The 22,191-nt window shown below is 35.1% G+C and overlaps 5 protein-coding genes across 10 annotated transcripts; 4 read left to right on the plus strand and 1 right to left on the minus strand.

Moving 5' to 3' along the window:
* The first annotated feature begins 554 nt into the window (after window positions 1-554).
* Window positions 555-1,593, plus strand: LOC133691819 (probable xyloglucan endotransglucosylase/hydrolase protein 27). 2 transcript variants are annotated; one of them, XM_062112415.1, is made up of 2 exons: window positions 555-923; window positions 997-1,593. In XM_062112415.1, exons 1-2 carry the CDS (start codon window positions 599-601, stop codon window positions 1,311-1,313), a joined length of 642 nt encoding a protein of 213 aa, XP_061968399.1. In that variant the 5' UTR covers window positions 555-598; the 3' UTR covers window positions 1,314-1,593. The 2 variants fall into 2 exon arrangements, with proteins under 2 accessions (XP_061968399.1, XP_061968400.1); XM_062112416.1 differs by having other exon boundaries at window positions 555-794.
* A 1,451-nt stretch (window positions 1,594-3,044) lies between these two features.
* On the plus strand, window positions 3,045-6,544 carry LOC133691421 (RING-H2 finger protein ATL39-like). 4 transcript variants are annotated; one of them, XM_062111919.1, is made up of 5 exons: window positions 3,050-3,159; window positions 3,251-3,369; window positions 4,332-4,545; window positions 5,179-5,276; window positions 5,967-6,544. In XM_062111919.1, exons 3-5 carry the CDS (start codon window positions 4,387-4,389, stop codon window positions 6,316-6,318), a joined length of 609 nt encoding a protein of 202 aa, XP_061967903.1. In that variant the 5' UTR covers window positions 3,050-3,159; window positions 3,251-3,369; window positions 4,332-4,386; the 3' UTR covers window positions 6,319-6,544. The 4 variants fall into 4 exon arrangements, with proteins under 4 accessions (XP_061967901.1, XP_061967903.1, XP_061967904.1 ...); XM_062111917.1 differs by having other exon boundaries at window positions 3,045-3,369; XM_062111920.1 differs by lacking the exons at window positions 3,050-3,159; window positions 3,251-3,369 and adding an exon at window positions 3,395-3,485.
* A 1,929-nt stretch (window positions 6,545-8,473) lies between these two features.
* On the minus strand, window positions 8,474-9,342 carry LOC133690772 (uncharacterized). Its single transcript, XM_062111037.1, has 2 exons — window positions 9,290-9,342; window positions 8,474-9,101 (listed from the first exon to the last, which is right to left on the minus strand). Exons 1-2 carry the CDS (start codon window positions 9,340-9,342, stop codon window positions 8,474-8,476), a joined length of 681 nt encoding a protein of 226 aa, XP_061967021.1.
* Window positions 9,343-13,872: 4,530 nt separating this feature from the next.
* On the plus strand, window positions 13,873-14,730 carry LOC133690774 (ethylene-responsive transcription factor RAP2-12-like). The gene has a single exon (XM_062111039.1). The coding sequence runs from the start codon at window positions 13,873-13,875 to the stop codon at window positions 14,728-14,730; it is 858 nt and encodes a 285-aa protein (XP_061967023.1).
* A 2,722-nt stretch (window positions 14,731-17,452) lies between these two features.
* Window positions 17,453-21,779, plus strand: LOC133691153 (serine/arginine-rich splicing factor RS41-like). Of its 2 annotated transcripts, none has more exons than XM_062111518.1 (6): window positions 17,453-17,675; window positions 17,766-17,894; window positions 19,242-19,354; window positions 20,249-20,481; window positions 20,834-21,091; window positions 21,223-21,779. In XM_062111518.1, exons 2-6 carry the CDS (start codon window positions 17,789-17,791, stop codon window positions 21,257-21,259), a joined length of 747 nt encoding a protein of 248 aa, XP_061967502.1. In that variant the 5' UTR covers window positions 17,453-17,675; window positions 17,766-17,788; the 3' UTR covers window positions 21,260-21,779. The 2 variants fall into 2 exon arrangements, with proteins under 2 accessions (XP_061967502.1, XP_061967503.1); XM_062111519.1 differs by lacking the exon at window positions 17,453-17,675 and adding an exon at window positions 18,822-19,089 and having other exon boundaries at window positions 17,764-17,894.
* The last annotated feature ends 412 nt before the right edge of the window (window positions 21,780-22,191 follow it).

Consider the following 22,191-nt stretch of genomic DNA (forward strand, 5'->3'; position numbering starts at 1 on the left):
AAAATCTTATGTTCTTCATGGTTGTTTTAGGGTTTTGTTCTTCAAACAAAAATACCAAAAAGCTATTTTTTATATGTAATCCTGTATTTACGTTGTTTTCATTCAAAATGTCAAACAAAACCTACCATATTATTGGGATTCTTTGTAAAAAAAATAACATTATACTCGAATTTATATTTTCCTAAAAAATATTTCTCTATTTCTAATAGTTAATTCTGAAGGTCTTCGACTGTAAATTAGGTCTTAGGAGTCATATGAAATAATATATTAATTCTAAAAATAAAGAGCCAAGTTTTAACAATTTATATCTTAGAGACTAAAATAAAATTCAAGGAACTTATAATGATAAATACTTAATATCCAACCGTCCTATTTTAACCTGATTAATATTGACTTCTAACATGTAGTATATTTATTTTGAAAAATATCAAAATAATTTTTAAATAATTTTAATATGATAATATTAAAAATTAAAAATAAAAATAAACATTGTAACATATTTTTAAATAAAAATAACTCTTAAAAGCACGTTACATCGCAGTAACAAACTAATTTTTCGCGCTCTAGTCTCTTATTTTTCGTTTCCAAGAAAACAGAAATGGCGGATCCAGCAATCCACCACGAGACCCAACCCATTAACCAAATCGCCATAGACTACACCCCAGAGGCATGCACTCACTGCCCGGAGTCCAATTCCATCACTCTCACATACGACTACCGTGGGGGCGCACGGTGGCGCAGTACCACCCGCTTTCTTTGCGGCACTTTCAGTTCTCTCATCCAATGTCCCAAAGGTAACACGAGTGGCCTTAACTTCAACATCTATCTTTCTTCTCTTGAAGGTGACAAATCCCAAGATGAGATCGACTTTGAGTTTCTTGGTAAAGACAAGACCATCGTACAAACTAATTACTACGCTTCAGGTAATGACTGTTAATGACAAGACTGGTTCTTTTTGTGGTTGTTTTTTAAAGGAGACTTGATGATTGTGTGCAGGGACTGGGAACAGAGAAGAAATTCATGATCTGGGGTTTGATTGTTCTGATGCGTTTCATGAGTGTGTAATAAAGTGGTGTCCAAATTTCATAGAGTGGTTGATTGATGGAAAGGTGGTGAGGAAAGTGGAGAAAAGGGAAGGGGAGGGATTCCCTGAGAAACCCATGTTTTTGTATGCTTCAATTTGGGATGCAAGCTACATTTGTGACGCAACTTGGACTGGACCTTATATGGGGTGTGATGCACCTTATGTTTGTCTCTACAAGGACATTTGTGTGCCTGTTGGGACTGCGGTGGAGTGTTCTTGTGATTCTTGATCCTGGTTCTTCTTTTTCTGGATTGGCAATCTGTTTTTGCTTTCGTGAGGGCATCAGCTTGCCAACTGTGACCAAATGCTGGTAAATGGTCATTCTTCATGACCTGACCATCTTTTTTATGTGTGTTCTATGTGTGTGAGTATTTGTCTCATATCTTTGATTCTTTTTTGAATTGATCTTTTTAAGTTGTAACGCTCCTTTTCACTTAAATAGTCATGAAATGTGGATCTGTGATGATTGTGGTGGACATTCTTCTTTAAGAACGACTATCCTTATTTCATTTTGTGTTGATTGGTCATATTGTGACGGTTCTAGAAGGAAACTAGGTTACATTGAGATGGATAGATAATTTTGGCAGGATATAAAGTGAACAGTCATCACTTGCACCATATATATATATATATAATGTTTGAGAGATGGCAGAAATTAAGCTGTATAGTTGTTTTTTGTTCGTACCTTGGCAAAGCTTCAGAAACAGCAAGATTATCTTTTCGCTTTATGGTCCAGTTCAATCAATTTTTGGTTTCTTGATTGCTCATTAGCGGTCCAACTCTACTCTCTATTTCTATCTTAGTTTTTATAGGGGTAAATTGACAAGCTTTATTTAGGTTGAGATTCTACTAGTTTATGTTTGCTGCTTTTTGCTTCATGGGTTTTCTCTGTATATCTCGTTCTTGCTGGTTAGACTAGCCAGATTAATTTGCATGTTTCTTTGTAGAGTCCTTTAAGATTGATTTTACTGTACTCTACTAAGATAATAAGTAGACAAAATGAATTGGTTTCACACAGCCCGAAGATGTTATATGGTAGCTTCATTCTGAGGTATATGACAGGGGTAAGTGGTTACTAGTCATCCTCATTAGATAGACTTGGCATCTGTTGGTCGTAGAATATTAGATCTTGCTTTTGTGGGATCCGTGTAATAAAGTACACCCTTACCACCAGATAAAACCGTAATCGTCATTGCAAAAGAGAAGCCTGCAGTGACCCACTTGTTTATCCAGTCGCCCAAAGGCCTCTCCTCTGTTAGGTTCTGTGGAGTGTTAAAATGTCACATTAATCAGCCAGGTATGTATTGTGGACCGGTTCAACAGAGGACCGGGTCATAATAGTGATTCTGATTAGTGGAGAATCTTGATTCATAATTTTTTCTCCCTAACTGCAGTTCATCCCTGTCCATTCAATAGAGATTGGATGATGCTTGAAGGACTAGAAAAGAACCTTTTGCTTTTCTATATCTTTGCTGCTTTATCATGTATTTCAACTGGAGAATCATGTGATTGACTAGTATGGTGGTGCTCATTGCTTTCAATCGAACTGTTCGCCTTCGTATAGTGTTGAGTCTTCAGGGAATGGATCGCATACCTATCTTTTATTACATGCATGCATTTGGGGAAATGTATAGAGAAGCATGGGCCCTAGGTTTGTTCAAAATATTAAGTTTGTTGTCAGTGGTCAAATTGGCTTTCTCAATTGGAAGATTTTGGTATGCTTTCAAGGATGGTGCAAGGGTGGAGATATTTGCCAGTTTGAATTTATCAGAGAACTTGGTGGTTAAATATCAAATCTGCCAAAGAGGGCCAATGCCATAATCAAAACCCTCAACGACGAAGGTGTTTGTCTGAAAAATCATCATCAATTCCTCTTGCAGGGGAGTCACTCTCATGTTGACAATGGTTCCCTTCTTGAGTTCATTTTTTTTGGCAATTGCCAGTGTTCCATGAGTGGGCCATGATGACCAAGCTCAGCAAGCAACTCCAGGTGATTTTACAAAGGGATTTCTAATGAAGTGGGTCATTAATCTTGACGAACAATGTAGTTTTGCCCTTGTTTAAACAATTCACAGGTAAGTATTATTGACGTGTTATTTGGTCCAAGACCAATCAACCACCTGATTGTTTTTTACTGGATTATTAACGTCTGCCATTACCATCAAGCATTAGTGAATTATAGGTAAAGTGCACGTCAAGAAGGCCAAGTCCTTGTCAAATTTTCTCTATTCAATGACAAGACTCGAATCAACCCCAAATTCAAACAATTTCCTGTTGCTTGCTAGGTGGGATTTTGCACTGTGTTATACCCTCATTAATGTAATCCCCAGAACTTTAGTATTCTCAAGGAAAGGTTATTCAAAGCATAAGCATCAATTTTATGGAACAAGTGGCTTGACAGGTAAGCAAGTATCCTTTCTTCTTTGTTGTCGAACTAGAAAGCGAGCAAATAGACCTTCCCTCTCCCCCCAGAAAAAAAATAAAAAAAATTAAAGTTCCAAGCTCCAATCATTGGGAACTGAACTAGGCCTTATCTTAAAGAAATTTAAATCCATGGTGTAAGAAAAACTACAAGCAAAGACAAAAAACCTGTTCACCTAGAAAACTCGGAAGAAGGCAACTCAAAAGAAATCTTTCTATATCCACTTGTTACAGTTTAACGGCACTGTTTACCGCCAAAAAAAAAATACTGTAATCTGAAAGCTATTAGAGGAGTTTTTAAAATATAATTTATATTATTATTTAACATACTTTTTTTTAAGTGAAAACATATACCATATAAAAAAAATCATATTACTCTAAAAATTAGATTATTAAATAAAATTTTAAATATTATTTATATTATTTTTTAACAAGTATTTAACACCAAAGCAATTGCTACGGCCTAGAAAGCGAAGTGTATCCTTTTTCCCACAAGTCTGTTCAAATCATCACCATCCATTCAGTGCCTCCTCTCCTTCTCTGCTAGTCTTTTAGAATCAACTTTGAGTCCACCTAAAGCGATTAGGATTCCAAATGGGTAGTTTTTATTTTTCTACTTTGGTTTGTTTTTCCATTTTGGCATTGGATTATTCAACTCTTGCCATTTCTTGAAGAATCCTGATCTGGGGTCATTGTTACTCTCCTTGTTTATATTGTTTCTTGCCGTCTTTTCTTTAATTTTTTTATTTGCTGAACTTAAGTGGTAAATTCTCAAACTTTGATTGAAAATTCTTGAATATTTGGTGTTGGACTTGGTGTTTTTTAGTTTTGAGGAACTGAGTTCCAGAAGTCAGAAACTTGAGAGGTGATGCAGTTGGGAGATGTTTGGTGCAACTATGAATTTAATCACAACAGCTATTGGTTTTGGTATGAGTGCTACTTTTATTGTGTTTGTTTGTGCAAGAATTATATGTGGGAGGATAAGAGGTGCTGAGTCCAGGCAAATGTTTGAAATTGAGTCCAGAATTGATCCTGAACAGGTATTTTTAATTCTTCGTAACATGTTCATGTTTGGTAAGAATTGTTTTTCTGGATACAGACATCACTAGGATTTTAGGTGACATGCTGTCTTTCCTTTGATTTAGTAGCCTTTTCTTTCTTTTGTTACTTGGTTCAATGATTTTGTCGTGCATTGAATTTCTCTATGTAGCATCTTTTCACATGGTCACATGGCAACTGGGATGAAAGGGTGGGCTGGCATTTTATTTGTGGCATAAAGTTTTGGTACATGTTTATAGCAATTTATTCACTAGGTTTTTGAATATTTATATGGATTCGATTGCGAAAATATTTTGCTCAAACTGAGATACCTTAGATTGGTAGAAGAAAGAACTCAAAAGATAGAGCAAAACAAATTCTGAGATTTCTCGTTTGGGGTTTGGTATCAATTTGCAGCTGTCACTAAATTGGGAAGAAAAAAAAAAACTTTGAATGAACAGCGAATTTCATTTATTTCCTCCCTAGAACAGGCTAGCCATAACATTAGGAAATTCAGAAGACACACAGAGCAAGCCAACACGCTGTGAATTAGTATTTCCCTTTTCTACTTTTTGAAAGTTAATTAAAACTTGAAATCGGAGCATAGGGTTTTTTACCTTCTATTTTTCTGGCAGCCAGAGCATCGTATTGGTGGCCTTGAACCAGTTCTGCTTGCTGCAATCCCCACTCTACGGTTCACCCATGAGGAATTCAGTTCTGCAGAAGATGCACAGTAAGTTTTGACACATTAAAATAGCCTATATTTATGGGTTTTTGCTATATTTTGCAGAACATGCAGCTAGTTTGAGATTGAGGCTTTCTTCTTGTTGTTCCATAACAAGCAAACATTTTTTTTCCCTCTAATCGATCATGAAAATTTTGGTTCTTTGTTAGCCTCGTATGTAAACGTAAAACGTACCTCCTGTTAACTCAATTTTCATATTTCTGATGAAAATCAACAGACTTGAGGCTCTCCGCTTCTGCTTCCTTTTTCCTTCAGTTGTTCCCCATTAGATTAAGATTCAATTATATTCATGTGTTGTATTCTCTTTACTTCCTGATGGACGAAGTACAGATAGAATGTTGTCGTTTTGTTATCAAAGTTAGTGCTGCTAACTCTACGGCTTAAAACTTGAGATTATTATCAAAGTTGGTTTTGTGCTTTGAAATCCCTCCACCAATAGAGCCTTAGAGATCTTTTCATTAATTGAATACTGTGTTTTCTTCCTTGCCCTATTTCTCCTCACATTGAAGCTCAATATTAGGTGGACATTGTTGTCGCTATTCAGCTGTTTAGTTTGCTTCTATTGTGTTCAGTCAAACCTATAAAGAAAGTGAAGTCCTGATGCTCTTGACTTCAGTGTACCATCTGATATTCTCTGAATTAATCATAGATGAGACTCAATATATCTTCTTTCAACAGGTGCTCCATATGTTTAGGGGAATACCAAGAAAAGGAAGTATTAAGAATCATGCCCGGATGCGGCCACAACTTCCATCTCTCTTGCATTGATGTATGGCTAAGAAAACAGTCTACATGCCCAGTCTGTCGGTTCCCAATACAAGATTCTTTTGAAGCAAAGCACATGAGACAGACAGCAATCAGTATGGTCCAGGCAATTGATAGTCCTGATACTCCAAGTGAACAATCTCGGCAATGGCTGCTGCCCAGCTATCAGGGTTCAGCGGGGAACCACAGCAATCAAAGGCATCTTGACCCTGTTCCTGGAAACCCTGAAATTACTCCTGGAGAATCACAAACAAGCCGTTCATGAACCAAACAAATTGTGAGGAATGCTTACATGTGTGCTTTGAGCCAACTTATACACTTCGAGACGTTGAATTACATGGTGGAACAGGTATATACGACTTGAGATTTTGTATATTTCATTGGTACATAGCACTTCTCGTGTCCTTTGCAGTAGAGTTACTCAGACTAAGTCAAATTCATTGTAAGAGAAATTCAATAATCTTAGAAGTTCAAAAAAGAAGCTTGAATCATCTTTAGCTTTTTTCCTGCACATACTTTTCCAGATTTCAACACGTAGAATTTAGGAACTCCATATATATTGACATGGATGACTTCATACATTCGGAATTTTATTGCGGAACTTTCTCCAGCCTTTAGGTTTGTTTCTGAACTCTCCTTCACTGGTTTGACTCATAATGTTAAAGTGTTGCTTTATTTGCTAGTATTTTAATTATTAAAAATAAATAAATAAATATCAGCATCCTCATAGAATTTATAGGCACAGAGATTCCTTAGTGAAACGCAGAAACCTGCTCCAATCACTTGCAGTTACAGGCACAAGGTTTCTTAACAGTCTGAGTTGCAAAAGCAAGGGGAACTACTGGTTAATGCAAAACGAACCCATTTTCACTGTGCAATAAAAGAGGATGTTCTTCTCTTCCCCTTCCATGTCGAAGAAGCTCTCTGTCAGCCTGCAACATTACTTCAATCCAATTTGAGATGTCGTACAATCTCTTCAATCACAGCACAAATCTGTTTATGAGGCTCAACTCAACACTGCATTCAATGTAAAATTATCGGTCATTACATTTTCATTCTGCATTATCAAGCAATTACAATGCATGACAATGTACAAGCATCACAATTCGTGTGAGAACATATTGGACTCCAGTCTAATGTTTCCAAGCTCGAGTTGTCTAATAGAAAGCTCCACATTGAGCGAGCATGTCAACCAGAGCCGTGGAAAGCGCAGCAAGACTGCCACGTGTCAATATAACATACGTTACTATCATAAGGACATGAATGTATTTGCCCCTAATCAGGACATGGATGTTAGATATCTTGGGTTTATCTAAAATCTTAACTTCTCAGGTAAAACTTCAATAAAACTTACTTTAAGATATAATTTATATAATTCTTTAAAATATTTTTTCAAGTGAAAGTTTTTTAAACTTGAAACTTGTTCATGCTTACACTACATCATGCTTAATTTTAGAGTGATATGATTTATATACTATTCAGGATATTAAAATTCGAACTCATGACTATTTAATCAATAAAGCTTTGATATTATGTCAAATAATCATTTCACCCTATAATTTAAGCTATTGGGTTGAATTAATTATTTAACATGGTATAAAAGTCTTGATAATCAAACGGTCATGAGTTCAAATTTTATTATTTTTTTAATTAATAATATAAGATAATATGGATTTGTGTAAATTTTAATTCTAAAAAACAACACTAGATTTATTACATGAAGGGAACAACTAATAGTACTTGATAAAGAGATAAATAAATAAAACATAATACTTAGAACCATTTTTGTCAACAACGGGGGCAAGACCCCATTCATTAGCATACAAGTATTCAAGTGAAGAATTAATGGCTTGAAAGTGATGTGTTGGAGAAATTAATTTTATGGGATTTATTAATGGCATGATATGAAGGTGTTGCTAGACTTCTTGAAAAACAAAGAGATAGACTTGCAGCTAAGAAGATGTTGAAAAATCTTGATGGAGGGATCGCCAAGGTGGTTCTGCCGCGTATCAAGAGATACTCGTGTCCCAGTAACTAAGGCTGAGATCAGAGCATGCTTATTGGTATCAAGAACAGGGAGCAGATAGACACTCTCAATGCAGTCACCTCGAAGCAGTTGCACCCCCGTGATAAGATCCTTCATAAGAAAAAAATTCAACAGATACTCAATTATTCTTGGTAAATTTGTGAATGCAAGTTAGATTTCTTTGAATGGATAGCACACACAGAGTGTTATCAATAATAAAAGACCTTTTAGGAGAGGAAAGACGCATAGATCCAGTGTGAGTAACATGCGAACCTATTCCATCTCCAGTAATAACCTCATTTTCCCCATCATATTCAGATGAATAATTAATGAGGTTGGAGGGATCAGATGTTATATTATGAGAGGCACCTGAATCTATAAGCCACTTCTTCTTTTAACCATTTATGGTAGCGCAATTGGCGACCGCATCAACAGGACGATACTCGAGACATTGTTTGGCTATATGACCAGTTCGGTCACAAAGTTGACGAGCTCGTGTAAGACGATTACTGCGCTGCTGGGATTTTTTGTTGGGAGTTTTGCGATTGTTTGTTTTCTTAGAAGAATTACCTTTGTGATAGAAGTAATTAGTCGTGGTCACCAGGGTGGAGGAGGGTATTTCCAGATGCTTGAGATAGGCTTCATCGCCAATGAGAAGATCATGAAGTTCCTTAAAAGTGAGGGATGTCTCCCGAGCCCGAATTATGGCTACAGTGTCATGAAATTCAGCACCAAGTCCATTGAGGACATGAAGAGTAAGATTATCATTGGTTAAAGGTGTGTTAATGAGAGCAAGTTCATCAATCATGGCTTTGATAGAATGCAGAAACTCAGAGACCAAGTGAATACTATGCTGGCTTAACACGAGTTCTTTCTGCAACTGCATAACGCTGGTCCATGAACAGTTGGCAAACAGACGGGTAAAGGTGCTCCAAGCATCTTGGGATCTGTCAACTGTGGCCACAAGAGGTATGACAGTTTGAGACACAAACAAGAAAAATTGCATTGAGAAGTAATTTATCCTGACAATTCCAATATAAATATGCAGGAGAAAGAGAGGCTGTGGAAATATTGAAGAGGGAATTAGGAGCAGTTTGAGGTGGGCAGGTTAAAGAACCATCCACTAAACTAAAAAGATCATAATTGATCATGAGTAAGGAGGTAAGTTAAGCATGCCATGAAGGATAATTTATGGTTGTTAATAGCTTACAGGCCGGAGCTGAGACGCAGTGTTGATAGCTGCAAGAGGTAGAGTGGTGGCATTTTCTGAACTGGAGACTAGGTTAGGACTAGCATTGCACTCTAAAAGAAAAGTGAACAAAGGAAGTAATCATCTTTCTATATTTAATTAATTAATTCTATTTAGTTAAAGAATAAAATTCATTTTTTAAAAAATAAATTTAATAAATAACAACAAATAAGAAGACTCTGTATAATCAATTAAATGAAAAAAAAATAAAACAAAAGATGTAAAAAGCAAAAAAAAAAAAAGAGTTCAATCTTCATTTAAATAAATGTTAAAGAATAAAATTAAAAAAAATATTAACTTAAAAAATGACAAAAACACCAAAGTAATCCTAGGTGAACCCCTTAAAACTAGGTTATTTCTAAAACTTCCAATCTCTGAAATCCTAAACACTAGCTTAACCAAGAATCTCAAATCCAGACCAATTAAATGTTCAATGATAAAATTAAATAAAAAAATATTAATCTTAAAAAAGAATAAGGGTGAAATATAATAGAAGAAAGAAAGTGGTGGAGGGTGAAATCACAAAAAAAATCAATTCTCAAAATTTCTCAAAATATATAAATAGAAATTAAAAGAATGAGGATCAAATTTGACAAAATAAGAAATTGATTGAATACACAATCAAGATAAAATTTTAATCTCATAAATTAATTCAAATAAAACAAATAATAACCAAAAGAACATGCACTAAATAAAAAAGCAAGAGAAGTTTAGGGGTTAATTTGAAAAATTACAAGGCAACACAAATACCAAGAAAGAGAGAAGGGAAAAAAAGAATTATCGGCGTCAAACCGGAAATCTTTTATATTCACACACTGCTAGATGATGGATGAAACATCAAGACTAATTGAATATCACCCTAAAACAACTATTTTAGTCACAAGAATCAGCCGCGTGTCATCTAAAATTAACAAAACAACTGACATTTGATTGACACGCATCAACATATTTTTTTTTTAAAAAGCTTGTAATGTATTAAAGGACTAAATTTCTTCACACCAACTAATTAATAAAAAAAACCATAAAAATATCATCTTACCAATTAAACTAGGGCAGTTACGTCTTTTAAATGAGCTTATCAAATGAAAAATATGAAAACGCTATAATTGTTAGGTTTGTTTTTTTTATTATTATTATTATAAAGGGTAAATACATTATTTTACCATGCACATCTTATATAAAAATAAAAATAAAAACCCAATGACAACTTAACAATTTATTATTTTCAATGGTAGTGATGTAAATCTATGGTTCTATTACAACATAAAATATCCATCTTGTCCCCGGTTAATTTTAAATTTTCAAAATAATCCCATTGCAAAAACAATTCTAACCTCAACCATTAGTCTATAAATTATTATTTTCACCTTATTTTTTCAGTCTTTTTTTTTATCATCGAGCCCCCATAATGAAGATTTACTTAGTGCTCAGCATAAAAGTCATGGACAAGGTGTTAGAACTTGGAATTGTGGAGTCATCCAACTAGCTGCGAGACAGGTTGCCTATTTGTGCACGAACCATTTCTGAACCTGTGGTTAATTTTAACCTTAGTATGAACCCTAGTAATGAAATGGGCCCCACTGGCCAATGGGGTGAAGCCACATGATTATCGTACATGACACGTGTGTCTCATGGAGAAAATCCAATCACAAGGTGACAACTCCCCCCCTTCCACACCGGGAGGAATGGAGGTTTTGGGAATCTGCAGCCACCCCTGTAGACGATGGTGACGACTGTAGTCCCAATCCAAGGGCCACGCGTTGGTCATTAAGGACAAAAACTTCTGTTTCCCAACCCCCACTAAGGCAAAAAAAGAAAATTAATTAGGAATCAAGCGATGTTAAGTATAATTAGAATGGGACAAGCTGGCGTGGAATAAGATCAGAAGATAAGACGAAGATATGGGACCCACGGTTCATTCTATTTCCAAGCGCTAAATTCCAACGGTATTTTAATTAGATAAACTAACTTCCCGCCGGATTTTAAAAATTGGGGATCCAACGTTCCAAATCCGGTCTTGATTTACAAGCTGACAAATTAGACCGCCTTTTCTCTGTCGGCTTCTCTCTGTACCTTTTGCTGCATCATTAAGCCACTTGGCTCGGCTTCTTGTCCTTGATTAAGCCCCTAGTTTGCTTCTTAAGTTCTAGGTCTTCAAAGTTCAGATGGCGATGGAATTGAAATATTAATGGGATAAAATCAATGAGTTTATTGTTGAAAAACCATTATGTGAAATATATACAATTTTTTTTTTGTTGGGAACAAATTAAGATATAGAACATCAAAGTATAAACAAGAAGAAATTTCATTACCAATCTATACTTTAATTACAAAATTCATTTTTATCCTCATACTTTCTCTTCTCAACCTTCACAATCTTTATGATTTTTTAAAATTTAATTTTAATCCAAAAATTTAATTTTTTTAATTTATAGTCCCTGTATTTAAAAAAAATAAGAGAAAGTCATCGAATTTCAACAAGAAAACAAAAAGTCATCCGTTAACATAAATTATGAATACTTAAAAAGTTAATTTTTATATCAAAATATTTTATTAAATAAGAAGAATTTGGTGATGATTGTTTTTAACTTTAATATTACCTGAAAAACATATTAAAGCTGAGAACTTTTTTTATTTGATTTGATTTTGTATTCTTTGACCGTTTGTTGGGTTTTTAGCTTGATAAATGCAAGGATGCAAGGATTAAGTTGCGCATTCTCACGTCAAATTTAATCCATGTTATTTCAATAGTTTTAAATTGATAAATCCAAATCAAATTTTGCAAAACATAGTATTACTGTAATGCACACCGCGTATAATGCTAGTACGAGGTTTAAAATTATGTTAACATAGCATGAAAGGATGGAATTGAATGAAAAAAATGTCAAGGGATGAAAATAAATAACCATGAAAGGACTAAAAAGTAAAAAAAGAAGAAGAAGGAGCAACCCAGGTGCATGGCAGTAGTCCGCTGTACACCTGGGTCTTTTTAAACATTGAAAGAAATAAGAAAGACGTGGTAAGACTCTCTTTAAAAAATATGTGTACATACTTCAAAGATACAATATATTTTTTGTCGTGTATGATTAGATATATTTTTTTTTCCAGGAATAAAAGGTATAATTTTTTAAAAAAATCAGTGTTAATATTATCAAAGTCATTTCCTATAATCATAGTTTTTAAACTCGGCCTGGTGGTTAGCCCGGTCCAAAACTCGAGTTTGACTGAGTCACTGGATCGGCCAGGTCAATTTCTATTTTAAAAAGATTTCAAAACGGTGTCATTTTAGTAAAAAAAACAAAAGTTAATTGGTTACAACCGAGTTTTTAATTGGATTTTACCATATCATACCGGGTCATTATTTTTTCTATTTTTTCTTTAATCCGGCTTAATTCCAACCCCCGATTAACCCACAAAACCAGCCAGATTTCAAAACTATACCTATAATCATAAAATGTGAATATTATAGTAATAATAATAATATATTTTAAAAATTAATGTAATCATCACAATCACAATAGGAGACAATGAAAGATAAGTAGCGGTGAAGGTAGAAAGAGTAACGGCGACGGCCATGATGATAGAAAAATGGTGGTGTAAAAATAATTATAATAATAATATATTTATAAGAGAAAAATGTTACTACCATCATCAATGATAGCGACGACAAGTAGTTTATATATATAACGAATAAAAATGACATATCATTTAAAATATATATTTTCATTCATTATTTTTATTATGACCTCTTTCATGAACATAAGATTATATTTAATTTTCATTGTAAATATAATTCTTATACTTATTTTTTTAACTGAGAATAAAAGTTTATACTCATTTATATTCTTACTAACCGGGATATAATTCTATTTTACAATCCCCCAAATGTGGACAGCCCAATCATGACCCCACGAGGATGACTTCTATATATGAAACAAATAAGAGGTTAATAATTGAAATATTAAATTATTGTTTCTTTTCAGTGATAAGCACTGATTAATTAAAATTAGCGCATGATTAATTGTATGAGATGAAATAATTGTTTGAGAGTGCGGTTGTAATTATTTTTTAAAGTATTTTTTATGTTGAAATGTATTAAAATAAATTTTTTTATTTAAAAAAAATTATATTTGAAATCAACGCATCAAAATGATCTAAAACATATAAAAAAAATTATTTTTTAATAAAAAAAATTAAATTTTTTAAAAAACATGGATTGACCTGTTTTTCTAAAGAATTAGTAACCAGCCATGTCATTAAGCTTAAGCCACTGCTTGAATCACTCTGCAAAGTACTGATTAGAGCTAAAATCTAATGCAAAAAAAAAAAAAAACAAATAATTGAGATGGGTAACTGCCTACACTCACAAACTTATTGGAGCCATATAAAGCCACCTTTATATACATGGTGCTAATCACTACCTAATTGTGGGCTAATACCCTCTATGCACTTTCCACCTGCAACATATATATGCAGTCCTAAAAAAGACCTAATCACGGCTCAGATAAGTTTAGCCTGTTTAAACTTGTTATAATTTGCTGTTAATGGCAGAGCCTGAAACACTGAAAAACTCTACTACTGCGAACACAAGCAAGGCACAAGCAACCAAAGGCCCTACAGCTAGGAGATTTGTTGGAGTCAGGCAAAGGCCATCCGGAAGATGGGTAGCTGAAATAAAGGATTCATCTCAACGTGTAAGGTTATGGTTAGGAACGTATGATTCGCCTGAAGCGGCAGCTAGAGCCTATGATGAAGCTGCTCGTGCCCTACGGGGGGGGAATGCCAGAACCAATTTTGCTTCGGTTAATCCTAGCTTAAACCAGTCTGGATCGTCCCCTTCTAATGGTGGGTTCAACATGCCAGAGTCTGATGGGAGGCACAGTCTTAGCTTCTCTTCGTTGAAGGCTAGATTGAGCAAGAATCTACAGGGTATCATGGCTAGGACGACAGAGAATAAGTCAACAAAAAATAGAGTGAGTGACCACTTTACTTTTGCTAATATATTCCACTGTAGGAGCTACCAATACCAAAACCCGGTGGATACGAAGAACATTCAGAAAGTTGTGCAGCCAAGCATCATTGTGCCCCATGTATCAGGTCATGAGCCTTCTTGTTCCTGGGAAACATCTAGTGTTTCAGATTGTAGCAATGGATGGATTGGATTCAGACAACATGGGCTTGATTCAGATGGATCTGATATTAGAGAAGTCATCGCTGTTAATGCTGATCAAATGATGGGTTGGATTGATAGCCCAGATGCCAGTACTTGTTGTGGAGAGTGTTCAAGGAGTAAGAGGTTCAAGGTTTCTTCTTCTGTTGTCGTTCCTCCAACCTTTAGTGGGCCTCCATCCTTTTGTGCGTCTCCTTCCTTCAGTGGCTCTGCATTTCATGGTGAGAACTAATGGCATATGGAAAAATGGAAGTCGGATGGTAACTGCGTCGTTCATGGAATGTGATGAAGATGCTAGCGAAAATGTTCTATAATCAATGGTTGGTTATATGGGATGTTAATTTTGTTTGTGTAAATATATTTATTTTATTAATAAAAACTTATTTATTTTTAATATTCATCAAATATATATTTTATTAATGAATATGAAGGAGCTTGTAGAATGAAATGTACATGAGAATTTTATATGAAGAAATCACCTGTGTTTATGAAAAGACTCACATGACGGTTATGTAAATGATCTTTAGACTTGAAATCATTAAATTATTTTATATAAGGAGTGTCATGTTTTTTTTTTTGGGTTTAATGTGGTTGTTCGAGCCAGCTTGCGCGCACCTCGACTAATCCCACGGGCCTTGAAGTTAACGACCATGTAAGTCTCCAATGGTCATCATATGAGTAACCACAAGGTTCAAATCTGAGACCACAGAGAAAGCAAACCTCTTAGTCCCAAACTCTTACCACTAGGCCACCACCTAAATGGTTAGAAGTGTCATGTTTTTTTTTTTTTAGTTTAACGTGGGTGTCCGAGCCAGCTTGCGCGCATCTCGACTAATCTCACGGATCCTGAAGTTAACGACCATGTAAGCCTCCAGTGGTCATCATATGAGCAACCACAGGGTTCGAACCTGAGACCACAGAAGGAGCAAACCTCTTGGTCTCAAACTCTTACCACTGTGCCACTACCTAGATATTTGAAGTGTCATGTTTTGATTCTACTCGTTGTTTTAATTAAGGGTAACAAATAGATAAATATTATATATAACATGAACTACATGAATACATTTAAATAATAAAGAGGAAGTTCATTATTCTGTCTGTTTTTTTTTTTTAAAAAAAAAGGGAAGTTGAATTCAGAAAACAAATCCTGTGTCAGTTATACGGTATGAAGTTTAGAATACGTCAGACCTCTGTTTTTTTATACATCACTGTTGAGAGTGTGCTTTGTTTGTTTCACAGTCTGTCTGTTGCCAGGATTCTGAAGCATGCATGCGCATGTATATCTTCTATATGTTATAACTAAGCAGGTGGGCTAGTATAGTTTAATTAGCATCCCCTTAAAGAATGAATGCGGAAACAACAATTGCCTGCCTGCTAGCTTTTCCTTGTGATGCTTTGGGTACTGTATCCAAATAATTAAGAGGTAATTAAAGCGATCAATTTGCTGCAGTTTTGAATATTACTTTCAAACATAAGCTCCCTATATATGGCAACGGACCTCCGTAAAAGCTCCATGAGTTTTAGATTTTGCGAGCTCTATATTATATATTGATTATGATCATAGGATGAACCTTGAGAGAGAGGACGTGTGATCACCAGACGTATGGTTTTTTCCCACAATATGTTTGACTCAAGGATGATGCACCTGGGGCTACATGATTGGTGCTTGGTGTGCTGATTGGTCCAAGTATCCAATCGATCGAGTCTTCTAGGTGGGAGTTCTAAAATATCAATATTTATTTTAGAAACTAGAGCCTTGCTTCGCAGGTGCATGGAATGTGGGATTTTCCGACCGAGCACATGGGGAGCTAAGATTTTCGGATATGTCCATGAACATGATGGATGAAGTTCAAATCGATTTTATTCATAAAAGAAAAGAGAACCTCCACAAGATCCGTCGCCGGCAATTGAATTGTAAGACTACAAGCTCTATCATATACTAGTCTGGACTTGTAATTAAATGCATTCTAGCTAGCTCAACCAACAATAATATATATATATATATATATATATATATATATATATATATATATATATATATATATATATATATATTGCACTTGAGGGTCTAGCTGTTGTGGTCAATCGTGTGACTTGTTCCGTCCTCGTCCCGGGTTCGACCCTCTATGTGTACGTCTGTCACCCCCGTGGTGCCTAACCTGCCCTTGGGCTTACAGGATGTCCAGTGAACCGTGAGGAATAGTCGTGGTGCGCGCAAGCTAGCCCGGACACCCCACGTGAATAATATATATATATATATATATATATATATATATATATATATATATATATATACATATATATATATATATATTGCCTCACCAAGATCACGCATACATTAATAGAATTAGCAAATGCGGTTCCATTATTTATTGTTATATTTCTCGATCATTGTAGCAAATCTCAAAAAAAAAAAAGGTATTTCAGAAAAAAAAAAAAAGTATTTTGAGAGTATAGTAAAAATTGTTTTTTAAAATATTTTTTATTTAGAAAAATATTAAAATGTTATTTTTAATTTTTTTAAAATTGATTTTGATATCAGCAAATCAAAATAATAAAAAACTATTATAAATATTAATTAAAAAATAAAAAAATTAAATTTTAACAAGAAAACACATGTTAGAATTTACTCCCAAACAATACCTTTATTTGAATTACTTCTATTCTATTGGGTTTTGACATCCAAGAACGCCAATTATAAGATTACCGAGAAGATGAGCATAGGAAAATCTCAATGCCGAAAATATTAGATCCACGGGGCAGTCATTTTTTATTTATTTGAGGTTTGCGTAGTGATTTATATTTTTTAAAATATTTTTATTTAAAAATATATTAAAATAATTTTATCTTTTTTAAATTTAATTTTGAAATTAGCTAATTAAAAAAAAAACTTTTTTACAAAAACACGCGGCCAGACAGCCTCTGGGACAGACAATGACCTCTTCTCTTTTTTAGGAGAAAGAAAGAAACTTTTGAGTTTCAAAACAAAAGAAAATTACGCCATATTTCCACGAAAACGCTGTCGTATTGTTACCATTTTGTTCCCTTGAGCATCCTGTCTTTCTGGCTGTCTAGTGTCTATTCTGCCTATCTTCAATTTCTGATTTGCAGTTCGTCCAGTTACGCTGCCTATCCTAGGGTTTCTCTTCTGAGTTTCTGCCTCACAAAGACAACCAGGTACTCTCTTGCTGCGTTTCTTTACTCCAGTTTTCTTTGCCTGTCTCTATATTTCTATTTATTAATTTCTTTTTGGCCTTGGACGATAAGCTTTGCTCGAATTGCCGGGGAGAATGAGGGCTATATTTTGCGGCAATCTTGATTACGACGCGCGCCAGTCTGATGTAGAGCGTCTTTTTAGAAGATATGGGAGGATTGATAGGGTGGATATGAAGTCTGGTTAGTCAATTTTATTTTGTATTTTTAGTATAATGTTGCTGCCTGAGAATAGATCAAAAAATAAAGTAACTGGTACATTTTGCTGGATGTTGTTTGGTATGTCATTTACTTTTCTTGATGATGGAATAAAGTCTTTGTAAGGCGTGATGATCCTCTCGCCTACCCACATGAGTCATTGAACTTTGCAAATTCAGAAACTAGGGCAAAAGGATTTACCTGTGTTTCCTACTCTGGACATCGCAAAGTTGCTACAGAGGATGTAAGGCGCAATGATCCTTTCAACTGGCCACGTGAGGCATTGGGCAACATGGTTTGCTTCCTATTTCTAGACAGATTCCTGTCCAGGCCAAATGGAAAGATCTCCAGAGCATTTGGATTTCTGAGACTGTGATTGGAAGACGGAGCTGGGACATGTTAGTGTTTTGAGTTTTTGTAGATCAACCTATGTCATATTCTGTGTTTATCACGAGCCCTTTAAACCATAGCAACCACTATGAGTGTGGCACACTAATTAGCCCGCTGCTTTGCTGCAATTGGAGATGGCAGGACAATTATGGTAGAGCTTATGTGCCATCATGTTGATGTCCTGTTGGGAATTTAGTGCTTATTTTCCTTGTATAAATAGTCTAAAAGATGTGAGCTACAACTGTGAATTCTAGGTTGAACATGTAGTTGGCACTTTGGCACCAAGAAAATTTTAGTTTGAATGCACTTGAAAATGAGATTTTCCCCTTTTTTTTTTTTTTTTTCATGCCATTCACTCTTCCCATAGCTGTTAGGGAAAGGTCTTGAACTGGTGTCATAAGGGTCAATTTGTTCTTTGGAAATAATTATTTTTGGATGCATATTAGTTTTCGTATTGGCTGAAAGCAACACTTTTTTCTTCAGCATGTGAACCCAATATACTCAAAGATTTCTTTGACGCAGGATTACTTGGAATGTCCATGCTCTTCTTGGATGGATATGCTCCTCTGCATTTCTTTTTGTGGCATGTTTTCAAGCATCATCTTCTTCTTGTCTTTTTTCCACAAGAACCAACCTGATCCACCATGGAACTATCTTCCTTCATTCCCTGAGACACCATTGCCTTAATTTCCTCATGAGTTTTGGTCAATGTTCTGATTTTGGAATCATTCAGCATAGAAATCATGATGATCTCAAAGCCAATGACAGGCGTCATATTACCTCCCAACAGGTCTTCTTTTGGATCTATTTTTAAAAAACTAAATTTTGTTGGGATTTTCTCATGGTGTATAATGTCTACATTAAAGGATGCTTGACTCAAGATGATCTTTCTTCTGGGTTGTAACTGTTTTTTCCTGGTCACTTGACACTCTGGTTTTGTAGGATTTGCTTTTGTCTATATGGAGGATGAAAGAGATGCTGAGGATGCCATCCGTAGGCTTGACCAAACAGAATTTGGGAGAAAAGGACGTCGTCTACGTGTTGAGTGGACTAAGGTAGGTTTGGTAGTTACTTAAGGTGTGTGAGCCTTGGAGTCTATTTGTTTCATAGTATTTTTGCATTCCATATCTTGGTGTGGTGGGGACAAAGGACCCAAAACACTGTTCACGCATTCGTATGATCATAGATGATTGAGGGTAGCCCAAACCGTTGAGAGAATGGGCTTTAGCTTATGATTTGATTTGATTTTATTTATTTGAACTTTTAGTAGAGTTTATTAATTAGATTTTATTTGTTGGGCTTGATTTGATAATTGTTGGGTATTTTATTTAGTGGGTTATAAGCTTAATTAGTTGTTCTAGTTAGGATTTATATTCTATTTTTTTTCTAAATGTTTGACAGTTTTGATGAATTGAATAAAAATTGCAAAGTTGTAGACTTTTCAACCCCCATTCTTATCTTCTTCAACCTTTTCTTCTCTTTCTTTGGCTTCTTCTTCGTAGCTTATTCTTTTCTCTCTTCTTTAGCTTTAAATCTCTTTTATCTCGCGTCATGGTTTATATTGGCTCCATACATAGGTATGCATATATGTGTTCGCACAGAAACTGTATCTATATGTGTATTAAAAACGTGACCTTCATATTTAAATTTGCAAGTATGTGTTGTTTAAAATCTCTGTGTTCTGGCCTCCAAAGAATATAAGAACGCCAGGCATAACTTGACATTTAGCATATTCATGAAATTTTGGTTAATCCTCTTATCCCCTTTCTCCCTCTCTTGACCCTCTCTTCTTGTGTGCGCAACTCTCGCAATTGCTTCTGTTTGTTTTTCTTTACTTTCTCAAGGATTGGTTTCAGTGTTAAATGGGAAAAATGTATTCACTTCATATATACATTGTTGTATGTTTTTTTTCTATAATTAATCAAATCAACCAAAATTGTGTATTGCAGCAAGAACGTGACAGTAAGCCTGCTGGTTCAAGAAGATCATCAGCTAATATGACTCCATCAAAAACTTTGTTTGTCATTAATTTTGATCCAATTCATACCCGAACTAGGGATCTGGAGAGGCACTTTGATCCTTATGGAAAAATATTGAGCACAAGGATTAGGAGGAATTTTGCATTCGTTCAGTATGAGTTACAGGAAGATGCTACTAAGGCATTGGAAGCAACTAATATGAGGTTGATTTTTTCTTGATAAATTTTCTAGCTGCTTGCTGTCTCATTTAGTAGCCTCATTCAAACTTTGTCTTAGTAATTATCAATAACAGATGTGATTAAGTTGCTGTGTTAGTGGTTTTGCTTTCTTGGTTAAAACAAAATAATCTAACCAAGTTTAATATGCTTCAGTGAAATAACTTATTGTTCAATGTGTGAGACAGTCCAAAGAAACCCATTAAGTGACCATATGAAAGGTTTTCATTGATAAGTGTTTCCAAACTCCCATTGGCATTTTCACTTTTGCCACTTTCGAAAGTTTTTTTCAAAAACTTGTGCTTATTTTAGTGCTTTCTATTTTGATATTGTGTTGCAGCAAGTTGATGGACCGGGTCATTTCAGTGGAATATGCTGCTCGAGATGATGATGAAAGAAGGAACGGGTACAGTCCTGAGAGAAGAGGCCGTGACAGATCTCCTGACAGAAATTATAATCGCGAACGATCCCCAAGTCCATATCGTAGAGATAGGGGTAGCCCAGACTACGGCCATGGACAGAATACAAATGCCAGACCTCAAAGAGGAAATCATACTTATGATAAAGCTGAAGGTCCTGAAAATGAAAGATACCGCAGGTTCATATTATCCTCTACTAGCAATTCTCAGTTATTTTTGCTTTGTGCTCATTTTCTAATTTTTCAATGCTGTACCATGATGTGAATATGCCGTGTTTACAAGCATTTTGACCATATTATTTACAATGCAGCCGTTCCCCGCCATCTCGGGAAAGGTCACGCTCTTGAGAAAAAGCAGAAGGTTTGATAGTCTGTTTGTGGACGTCCTTTTCTATCTTTTGACTAGTCAATTCAGGTAGCTGGGCTCCTCCGTGATGTGCATTTTGTATCAGCTACTTTCTTTCTTTTTTAAGACAGTGATTTTGACATTGATATGCTGTTGATTTGGTTAGCTCTAGAGGCTTCTTGTGTTTTGACATGGTTTGTGATGTTTCATATTTAATAATTTCGTAGAGATTTTGGTGCGATCTTTCTCAAGTCACATTCTTGGTCCTAGTGCGATTCTGGATGAGTGCAAATAAAGCTGGGACTTAGAATGTTGAATAGAAGTTGGAGAGCTATTGCCTGTAATTGTAACTGTAATTGTGTACCATTGTTGTTGTCATTCCATCCCTTTTCTTGGAGAAGAACAGTTTCTACTTTCGAGTCGAGAAATCATTTGTTTAGGCAATTGACACTGAAATCATTGGGCCTTTGTTCAATGACAACAGTGAGGATTACAAAATGTCATTATGGGTTTTGGTGGACATCTTTTTGCGTGCATGCAAATATTTGAATGAGTGAGCTTGCATGTGTTTTTGTTTTCGTGAGTGAAATTGCCTATCTTTCTTGTGGTGATTGTGGAAATGATAGATTAGGTTTCTGGTGGCAACTTGCAGGAATTGGTTTTTGTCGATTTGGGTCAGACCTTGTCAGCCAAAGTTCCACCTTGATTTGTATACAATTCTACCAAACTTGGAAGTCAAACCTTCCCAGATTCCTTCTTCTTCTTCTTCTTCTTCTTTTTTGGTGGTAGGTTTTTAATTGGTCATGATACTTTTTTAACTGCTTAATGCCGTTTCCTTGCATTTGTATGAAGGAATTTATCTGTCCAAAGCATCAACGATTAGACTTATTCATGTCGTCGCTCCCTTTGTTTTTTCGTGTAAAACCTTTTAAAG

This window comes from Populus nigra, chromosome 4, assembly GCF_951802175.1.
Source record: "Populus nigra chromosome 4, ddPopNigr1.1, whole genome shotgun sequence".
Taxonomy (NCBI): Eukaryota; Viridiplantae; Streptophyta; class Magnoliopsida; order Malpighiales; family Salicaceae; genus Populus; species Populus nigra.